Genomic DNA, 11,138 nt, shown 5'->3' with positions numbered 1-11,138 from the left:
TCTCGTTCAGAGTACAGCACCTTTAACAGAGCAACACCACCAGTAATGCCTAGCATGAGAGCCGCGAGTACTAGACTAAGTGCTAGTGCCAGGCTGGCGCACCTGCTTTTCTGTTTCGGGGCAAAAGTGTTATCAGCTGAGCCCTACAGACACCACTTACTGAATACACCTGACTATGGAACTTGACTGCAGTTCTCCAAACTCCGTCACTTACAACTGCATCTCAATATTTTCCCCCTTTCAGTAATAACCCTTATGCCTCATTTGGAGCCACCTTGGCGAGGGACGAGGAGAAGAACCTGTGGAGCACCCCTCACGACATATCCCACACTGAAGCCGATGATGACAGGATACTGTATAATCTGATTGTTGTCAGGAACCAGCTGGAGAAAGATTCTGAGGTAAGGCTAAAGTACTGTTGTTCACGGATACACAGAGTCATTGAATAAACCTTGCCACAATTACAACCCAGCCCCGAACTGCTGAACAGCCAAGAACAGATGTAATCACAAATCCTGGTGGTTGGTCATATTAGAGATAAACTTAACCAAATGGTAAGTCTGGTCATTCTCTGGCTACCTTTCAGGTCTGTATGGAGCATTATTGCTATGATAGCTTAGCTGAGTAGCAGAATCAAAGAAGAGGAGGTTATATATGCTGATGTTAAATATAGTTGAGGCAGAGCAGATGTTTCTCTTCCTTTAATGAAAGGAAGTGTCCAAAGGACTACATCAGAGTTGCTGATGCTTGTATATAGACTCATAGACTTTAAGGTCAGAAGGGACCATTATGATCATCTGGTCTGACCCCCTGCATGCTGCAGGCCACAAGACCCTTCCCTGGACTCTGCCGTTGAAGTCCCCAATCCTGTGTTTTAGTGACTTCAATCGGCAGAGACCCTCCTGCTAGTGATCCCTGCCCCATGCTGCGGAGGAAGGCGAAAAACCTCCAGAGGCTCAGCCAATCTACCCTGGAGGAAAATTCCTTCCCGACCCCAAATATGGCGATCAGTAATACCCCGAGCATGTAGGCAAGAGTCTCTAGCCTGACCCTTGTTGGCCATTATGCTATTTGCGTACCATTGCTTGGTTTTCCTCGGCTACTATGTTTTACCATTAACCCATTCCCTCCATAAACTTATCTAACTTAATCTTAAAACCAGACAGGTCCGTCGCCCCCACCGTTTCCCTCGGAAGGCCGTTCCAATATTTCACCCCTCTGACGGTCAGAAACCTTCGTCTAATTTCAAGCCTGAACTTCCCCACGGCCAGTTTATATCCATTCGGTCTCGTGTCCACATTAGTACTAAGCTGGAATAATTCCTCTCCCTCCCTTGTATTTATCCCTCTGATATATTTAAAGATAGCAATCATATCCCCCCTCAGCCTTCGCTTTGTCAGACTAAACAACCCGAGCTCCTCTAATCTCTTTTCATACGACAGGTTTTCCATTCCTCTGATCATCCTAGTCGCCCTTCTCTGCACCCGTTCCAGTTTGAGTTCATCCTTTTTAAACATGGGAGACCAGAACTGCACACAGTACTCCAAATGAGGTCTCACCAGCGCCTTATACAACGGAAGCAGGACCTCCTTATCCCTACTAGATATACCTCGCCTAATACATCCCAAGACCGCATTGGCTTTTTTCACCGCCACATCACATTGTCGACTCATAGTCATCCTGCGGTCTACAAGGACACCTAGGTTCTTCTCCTCTTCCGTTACTGCTAACCAATGCGTCCCTATCTTGTAACTAAAATTGTTATTAGTCATCCCCAAGTGCATCACCTTACACTTTTCACTATTAAATTTCATCCTATTTCTGATACTCCAATTCACAAGCTCATTCAAGTCTCCCTGCAGAATATCCCTATCCTCCTCCGAATTTGCAACTCCTCCCACCTTCGTATCATCCGCAAACTTTATCAGCCCACTCTTGCAATCGGTTCCGAGGTCAGTTATAAATAGATTAAATAAAATGGGTCCCAAAACCGAACCTTGAGGCACTCCACTAGTAACCTCCCTCCAACCCGACAGTTCACCCTTTAATACGACCCTCTGCATTCTCCCCATTAACCAATTCCTTATCCACCTTTGGATTTTCATATCGATCCCCATGTTTTCCAGTTTAACCAATAATTCCTCATGGGGTACAGTATCAAACGCTTTACTGAAATCCAGGTATATTAGGTCCACCGCATTTCCCTTATCTAATAAGTCCGTTACTTTCTCAAAGAAGGGGATCAGATTCGTTTGGCACGATCTACCCTTCGTAAAACCATGCTGTAATTTATCGCAATTGCCATTAAGCTCAAGGTCCTCAACTAGTTTCTCTTTCAGAATCTTCTCCAGCACCTTGCACACTACAGATGTTAAACTAACAGGCCTGTAGTTACCCAGATCACTTTTTTTCCCTTTCTTGAAAATAGGAACCACGTTGGCTATTCTCCAGTCTAACGGGACCACCCCCGAGTTTACAGATTCATTAAATATTATCGCTAATGGGCCTGCTATTTCCCGTGCCAATTCCTTCAATATTCTCGGATGAAGATCGTCCGGTCCTCCCGACTTAGTCCCATTAAGGCGTTCAAGTTTTGTTTCTACCTCGGATACGGTAATCCCCCATCCTGTATGCCCCTCTGTAACGGTGCTAGTATCCCTAATACCTTCATTGGCCTCATTAAACACAGATGCAAAATATTCATTGAGATATTGTGCCATGCCTAGATTATCTTTAATCTCCTCTCCGGCTATAGTCTTCAGCGGTCCCACTTCTTCTTTCTTTGCTTTCTTCCTATTTATATGGCTGTAAAACCTTTTACTATTGCTTTTAATTCCCCTCGCTAGGTCCAACTCTACACGGCCTTTGGCCTTTCTCACTCTATCTCTACATTCTCCGACTTCACTAAGGTAAGTTTCCTTACTGATCCCTCCCCTCTTCCACTCTTTGTACGCTTTCTGTTTTTTCCTAATCGCCCCTTTGAGTCGGTCGCTCATCCAGCTCGGTCTAAATCTCTTGCTTAGTAATCTTTTTCCCTTTTTGGGGATATAGGCCTCTGACAGCTCATGCATCTTTAACTTAAAGTAATCCCAGGCTTCTTCCACCTTTAGATCCCTTAATACGTTTGCCCAATCCACTTCCCTTACCAGTCCCCTTAATTTGTTAAAATTGGCCTTTTTAAAATTATAAACCCTAGTCTTTGACTTAATTCTGTTACTCCTTCCATTTAGTTTAAACCGAATTAGCTCATGGTCACTGGAGCCCAAGTTGTCCCCCACTACCACTTCCTCAACTAGGTCCTCACTACTTACCAGAATCAAATCTAAAATGGCCTCCCCCCTCGTCGGTTCAGCTACCACTTGATGAAGGAATTGATCAGCAAGCACATCTAGGAACATCTGAGCCCTATTATTGCTACTAGCGTTTGTTCCCCAATCTATATCCGGGAAGTTAAAGTCCCCCATAATTACACAGTTTCTATTAGTATTTACTTCCCTTAATACATTAAATAGTTCCTTATCCATATCCTGGGTCGATCCCGGCGGTCTATAGCACACCCCAAGCACTATCCCCGGAGAGGCTCTAGTAGTCCTTTTACCCAGTGTGAGTATTGCCCAGACGGACTCCGTGTTATCTATTCCATCCACTATTATTTCCTTACAGCTTATTTCACTATTGACATACAATGCCACCCCCCCCACCTTTATCTTTATCCTGGTCTTTCCTAAACAGCGCATACCCCTCCATACCTGCGTTCCAGTCGTGACTGCCATTCCACCACGTGAGCGAACCCAAGTTTGCAAAACAGCGCCAGGTGAACATCACAGAGGCTTTGGACTGGGACTCAAGAAACTTACGCCCAATCTACAGAGACGTTATATCCGCTTAGCTATGTCAGTCAGGAGTGTGAAAAACCCACACCCCAGACCAGCATAGCGACGCAGACTAACTCCCAGCATACATACAGCTACATCAACAGAAGATGGCTTCGTTCAAGGAGGTGGTATTCCTGTACTGATGGAAGACCCCCCTGCTGTCTGTGTAGGCTGCATCTACACCAGTGGTCACCACAAGATCACTTTTTGATGCACAAGATCAACCCAGGATCTACCCCGCCCCTTCTCTGAGGCCCCACTCCTGCCATTCCCCCCTCCCTCCGTCGCTTGCTCCCCCCATTCTCACTCACTTTCACCGGGCTGGGGGAGGGGGTTGGGGTGCAGGCTCTGGGATGGGGCTGAGGAGTTCAGAGTGTGGGAGGGGGCTGCAGGCTGAGCCTGGGGCAGGGGGTTGGGGTGCAAGCTCAGGGAGGGAGTTTGGGTGCAGAGGTCATATGGTGACACAGCACCTAATCTCTTAGAAGCCACTGGATAGTTCATGAGTTTCACTTTTGATTAGTGTCATTTGTGGTTTATAGATCCAAAATCCTTCAGGGATGGTCACAAATCAGTGTCACATTCTCAACAGTGGGGTGTGCACTGGCTGAAGCTGGGGCAGGTGGTTGGGGTGCAGGAGTGAGGGGTGCAAACTCTGGGAGGGAGTTTAGTGCAGGAGGGGGCTCCAGGCTGGGGTGTGGTGTGTGAGTTGTAGGCTCCAGCTGGGAGGCGCTTATCACAGGTGGCTCCTGGCCGGCAGGACAGCGGGGCTCAGCCGTGGCCCGACGCCACTCCTGGAAGCATCTGACTGCTGGCACATCTCTGTGGCCCAGGGAGCTGCCCATGCCTGAAAGCACCGCCCCCACAGCTCCCATTGGCTGGGAACGAACCAATGGGAGCTGCGGGGGCAGTGCTGGGGGCGGGGGCAGTGCGCGGAGCTACCCCCTTCCCCCTCTCAGGAGCTGCAGAGACATGCTAGCAGCCAGACGCTTCCAGGAGTGACGTGGGGACACGGCAGGCAGCCTGCCCGCCTGAGCCCCACTGGACTTTTAGTGGCCCAGAGATAACGCTGAACAGGCAGAGGCTCCAGGATCAACCCGTGCCAGTACAGTCTCTGTAGCATACACATATCTTTGAATTCTATTCCTGGCTCTGCCACTAATCTGCACAATGCTGGGCAAAACATGTCACTTCCCCGTGACTCAGTTTCCCCATCTTTAAAAGACACCTCCTTGTGTGACTCATATTGCGATTCACAGATTACGCTCACCATATCTGATCTTCCATAACGATTATTCGATCTTGGTACATCACATTCCAGGAAGCTGACTTGTTGCTTTAGTAAGGATGCACTTCTGGGAATGACCTAACAGGGCTGTAATTAACCACTGGAACTGTTTAAAAGGGATCATGGTGGATTCTCCATCACTGACAATTTTTAAATCCAGAGTGGATGTTTTAGAAAAGATCTGCTCTAGGAATTATCTTGGGGAAGTTCTATGGCCTGTGTTGTACAGTAGGTCAAACTAGATCACAATGGTCCTTTCTGGCCTTGGGATTGATGAAGGTGCCTGCATTCCTCACAGGAATTCAGTCAGGATTTCTGTTGTTGTTTGCATAAATAAAGATTAAAAACAAAGTGTGATGAACACAGATTCAAAAGATGAATATAGTCAAAGGGGTAGACTCAGCAGTCAGTAAAGCTCCCAGGGACATCAGTGTAACTTTGTATTTAGAAAGAAGAAAAAAAGTGATCATATTGTTAGGTAAGTGTCACCATATGGTGCGGTTACACCCAGTCTCAAGTTCTTAGCAGGTCTGAATAATTGTCCTGTGTTAATCATTCTCTTTAGAGGAGCGGTTGCAAACAGCAAAACAGTTTCCTCTGCCATAATCTCTGTAACAAGAGTCAATCCTTGGGGCAGAGTTGCTTCCTGAGAATTGTTTGAGCTGAGATTTCTGAAGCGCAGATTTCACAGTGTGCTGTTTGTGACCACCGCTGTTCAAGGGCTGGCATATACTGTAAATAAGTAAGTTACATTTAAAAACTATCTAGATACCTGCAAGGCTCCCAAATCTGCTACCACTTGGCATAGAGGCAACAGTAGGAATGAGGAGTTCAAGCAACGCTGCATTATATAAACCATTAACACCACTATAGCTCTGACCAACTGAATAGGGAGTTTCACGTTAGCACCAAATGGGCTTAGTTAGTTTGTAGAAAAGAAGCTCCTCCAACAACACTGAATTCCAGCTGGTTTTGTGTTAGCAATGACAAGTCGCGATAAGAGAGAGAACCAGGCTTCATGCTGATTCATGTTACAAATTCTTTCCTTTCCTACATATAGACCAGGAAACACTGTTTGTCCTTCAACCCTTGATATTAATGTTCTTCCTCTTTAACAAAGTAAGGCTACAAAAGAAATTTTAAAACCATGTTCATTACAAAACTCCAGATTAAAGACCTATTAAGATTTCAGCTCACAAAACCTCAGTCACAGTCAGAGTAAGTAATGTTAAGGTCAAAATATTAATAAAAGTAAAGTTGAAGGAGTTGAATCTGACATCCAATTCTTAACTCCGCTTGGTGATTGAAAGACAACAAAACTAGTTCCCCAGGGGTTGGTTTATCTCCTAGAGCGAAGGCCTCCAGCTTTCCAACACTGACCACCACTCCAGATACTCAAAGTATTACAAGAGACTAACAAGCAGCCTGATCCAACATCTGTTGTAGTAAATGTGAGTCTTTCACTAGAGGAAGGGCGGTCCAGTCAGTGAGGTGCTCAGGTAGGGAATTCCCTGCTCCGCCATTGGCTTCCTGTGACACCTTAGTCTCTGTGCCTCAGTTTCCCATCTGTACAACGGGGATAACAGCTCTGTCCTACCTCACAGGGGGTGTTGTAAGGATCAATACATTAAAGACTAAGAGTCATTAGAGTCACGGGGGGGCCATATAAATACCTTAGATAGACTGGCTGGGGTGCACGATGTACGTGCCAATAAACATGTCTTCCCTTATTGTGTTTAGTCTCAAAGTTCTTCCAGACTGGGACCTGACATTTTAAGCACCACACCCATTTATGATGCTGTTACATAACTACTAATGGCTTTCATAGTCGTTCATCAGGAAGTAGTTCTAGCTCACAATCATCAGATTAAAGGACTGCTCTAATCCAGAATATATTAAATATTTAACAAGTGAGGACACAAGTCACAAGCCACTAACTCAGCCACATTCCTTTATATCATATTAGCTTAAAGTACCCACATTCCCGAACAATCATTTAGGGACTGATCCAAACTGTGACCCATTGAAGTCAATGAAAAGATCCCCATTAGTTTCAATTAAGAAACAAGTGGTCATGAACCTAAGAGCATTAGAGAAGTTGTTGTTTCTATTTCAATAAGGGTCATATGTAGTCATGAGAATTTTGTTTCCCATAATTCAGCCCCAGTATGAATTTCCCCCAGCCCTCCAAAACATCTAACACTAATAACCCCAAAAGCCCACTTAATGACAATACAGTCAAAAATGATATTCTCTCATTTCAACTAAATGTCAAAAATATAAGGAATCATTAAAAAAAACCTGGCTCATTTTCACTTAAAAGCAGTCCTAATTCCTAGAAAAGAAAAAAAGTCATTACATTTACCCAATTTTATTTTAAAAAGTCTGCATTTTCATGGGATCATAATGAAATTATATGCTCTCAAATTTTACTGCAAACATTTCACAGTTGTAATAGCTGTCCAAAAGGGATGTGTCAATTTCATCTTAAAAGAATATTTTGTACAGCCTGTTTCAATCCATGCCCCAGGTCACTAATGTCACACACACAAAGTCCATTAGGGAAATAAATCAGGCCTATAAAATATAGTTAATATAATAATGACAATTTCCCCTCCCCCCATCCTAACCAGCTGCACAAGTTCTTCTATACTTGATCGTTACCATATTCTGATTATACAAATATTTGACTTGACAAACTACTGCACAAGATTCAGCACGAGGATAGGAACATTCTTGTGGAAAAGTCAAGTTTGTGGTGTGGTGGTAACACGAGGGAAGGGAATAGTGAAAGCAGCATTGAACAGGCAAAGGCCAACATATGCAAATAAGGCATAGAAGCATCGAATAATAGCAATGTGAATAATCAAACAGGAAGTTAAACCCTGTAACCCTCCAGAAGTATTGCTCTCTGGAGAATCATAGTTCAGGTTGGGGGACAGCTTATGTCAAAGGTATTGGGTAAGCCTATTCGGGGGGGAGGGGGAGGGAGAATTCCCACATCAGAGTGTCTCAGCATCTGGGTCAACTGACTCAGGCTTATGCTACAGGCCTAGAAACCATAGGTGCCAACTGTGGGTGCTCTAGGGCTGGAGCACCCACAGGAAAAAATTAGTGGGTCTTCTGCACCCACTGTCAGCCAAGCTCCCCTCACCCCGCCGCCCCACCTCCCTGAGCGCGCTGCGTCCCCACTCCTCCACCTAACTCCCAGTGCTTCCCGCCTGGCCACCACCAAACAGCTGTTTGGCAGCGTTAGCATGCTCCGGGGGGTGGGGGAGGAGCAGCAATTCGGCACGCTCAGGGAAGGAGGCGGAGAAGAGGCGGGGCAGGGGCGGGGATTTGGGGAAGGGGTTGAATAGGAGCCGGGAGACGGCGGAGTTGGGTGGGGCCTCATGGAAGGGGTGGAATGGGGGCAGGGCCGAGGGAGGGTCGAGCACCCACGGGAAAAAGAGGGGAAGTTGGCGCCTATGCTAGAAACAGCAGTTTAGACATTTGGACTTGGGACCCAGTGAGCGGGGAGAGTCTCCAGCCTGAGCCTGAACATCTGCACTGCTGCTATTTCTAGCCGCATAGCATGAGCCCCACGAGCCCAAATCAGTTGACCCAGGTGCTAAGATTTGGCATCACAGCTCTTTCCCCACCCCCACTGTAGACCTACCCATAGTAACATCTTAGAGAACCCCGCCATGATGGAGATCCCACTGTACTAGAAACTTCAGAAACACACAGTAAGCTCTTTGGGGCGGGGAACTCTCTGAATGTCTGCATAGACAAGAAAGAGAAGTTACTTGGTCTGTGTAGTGGTTTAATTTAATAGATGTCTGAAAGAGCCTTAAGTGCGCGTGCTGGTATAGGAAATGTATCGCAGAGACCACTCTTTGACCTGGGAATAGAAAGGCTTCCCTACTTCACCTTTTACCAAATTTAATACAGGGGGAAAAATAAGTAGAATTCTCTTTCTCCAGAGTAATACTTACCATATGGTACACACAACCTCCAACCCAACCTAGATATTAGTGTGCAAGGTGCTGGAGAAGATTCTGAAAGAGAAACTAGTTGAGGACCTTGAGCTTAATGGCAATTGCGATAAATTACAGCATGGTTTTACGAAGGGCAGATCGTGCCAAACGAATCTGATCTCCTTCTTTGAGAAAGTAACGGACTTATTAGATAAGGGAAATGCGGTGGACCTAATATACCTGGATTTCAGTAAAGCGTTTGATACTGTACCCCATGAGGAATTATTGGTTAAACTGGAAAACATGGGGATCGATATGAAAATCCAGAGGTGGATAAGGAATTGGTTAATGGGGAGAATGCAGAGGGTTGTATTAAAGGGTGAACTGTCGGGTTGGAGGGAGGTTACTAGTGGAGTGCCTCAAGGTTCGGTTTTGGGACCCATTTTATTTAATCTATTTATAACTGACCTCGGAACCGATTGCAAGAGTGGGCTGATAAAGTTTGCGGATGATACAAAGGTGGGAGGAGTTGCAAATTCGGAGGAGGATAGGGATATTCTGCAGGGAGACTTGAATGAGCTTGTGAATTGGAGTATCAGAAATAGGATGAAATTTAATAGTGAAAAGTGTAAGGTGATGCACTTGGAGATGACTAATAACAATTTTAGTTACAAGATAGGGACGCATTGGTTAGAAGTAACGGAAGAGGAGAAGGACCTAGGGGTCCTTGTGGACCGCAGGATGACTATGAGTCGACAATGTGACGTGGCAGTGAAAAAAGCCAATGCAGTCTTGGGATGTATTAGGCGAGGTATATCTAGTAGGGATAAGGAGGTCCTGCTTCCGTTGTATAAGGCGCTGGTGAGACCTCATTTGGAGTACTGTGTGCAGTTCTGGTCTCCCATGTTTAAAAAAGATGAACTCAAACTGGAACGGGTGCAGAGAAGGGCGACTAGGATGATCAGAGGAATGGAAAACCTGTCGTATGAAAAGAGATTAGAGGAGCTCGGGTTGTTTAGTCTGACAAAGCGAAGGCTGAGGGGGGATATGATTGCTATCTTTAAATATATCAGAGGGATAAATACAAGGGAGGGAGAGGAATTATTCCAGCTTAGTACTAATGTGGACATGAGAACGAATGGATATAAACTGGCCGTGGGGAAGTTCAGGCTTGAAATTAGACGAAGGTTTCTGACCGTCAGAGGGGTGAAATAATATTGGAACGGCCTCCCGAGGGAAATGGTAGGGGTGACGGACCTGTCTGGTTTTAAGATTGTTAGATAAGTTTATGGAGGGGATGGTTTAATGGTAAAACATAGTAGCCGAGGAAAATCAAGCAATGGTACGCAAATAGCATAATGGCCAACAAGGGTCAGGCTAGAGACTCTTGCCTACATGCTCGGGGTCTTACTGATCGCCATATTTGGGGTCGGGAAGGAATTTTCCTCCAGGGTAGATTGGCTGAGCCTCTGGAGGTTTTTCGCCTTCCTCCGCAGCATGGGGCAGGGATCACTAGCAGGAGGGTCTCTGCCGATTGAAGTCACTAAAACACAGGATTGGGGACTTCAACAGCAGAGTCCAGGGAAGGGTCTTGTGGCCTGCAGCATGCAGGGGGTCAGACCAGATGATCATAATGGTCCCTTCTGACCTTAAAGTCTATGAGAGTCTATGTGGGTTAAAACAGCAGTGAAGACCCAGCAACTTAGGTTAGCAGCTTGAGTCAAAGCCTATAGGAGAATCTGGGGTTGAACTCAAGTTGCTAATCTGTCTTGGAATTGCCATGTCTTCCCTGCTATTGTAAAAGGAGTTACGAACACACTTTTTTTTGCAGTGTAGACGTACTCTCTAAGTCCTGTATCTTAATATGCCTCTTCCTTGTTTTCATAGTTTCACTTCAGATGACCTGTTCTGTCAGTTTATTTCCAATGACATTTATATAACTTAGAACAAAAACGGTGCGTATGGTAACAATTGGAAACACCCTTGTTGTTGGAGTCTCTGCGGCTGCTTCTGATTCCA

General features: G+C 45.6%; 1 protein-coding gene across 2 annotated transcripts in view; it reads left to right on the top strand.

The window, feature by feature from the left end:
- Positions 1-11,138, top strand: part of MREG (melanoregulin) — a 42,608-nt gene that overhangs the window by 10,574 nt on the left and 20,896 nt on the right. For both annotated transcript variants that reach the window (XM_034785609.1, XM_034785610.1), the window contains exon 2: positions 245-401. In XM_034785609.1, the coding sequence (XP_034641500.1) occupies positions 245-401 (157 nt within the window). The remainder of the gene's footprint in view (positions 1-244; positions 402-11,138) is intronic.

This window comes from Trachemys scripta, chromosome 11, assembly GCF_013100865.1.
Source record: "Trachemys scripta elegans isolate TJP31775 chromosome 11, CAS_Tse_1.0, whole genome shotgun sequence".
NCBI lineage: Eukaryota > Metazoa > Chordata > Testudines > Emydidae > Trachemys > Trachemys scripta.
Note: the sequence above shows the minus strand (reverse complement) of the source record. Positions and strands in the feature narration are given on the sequence as shown.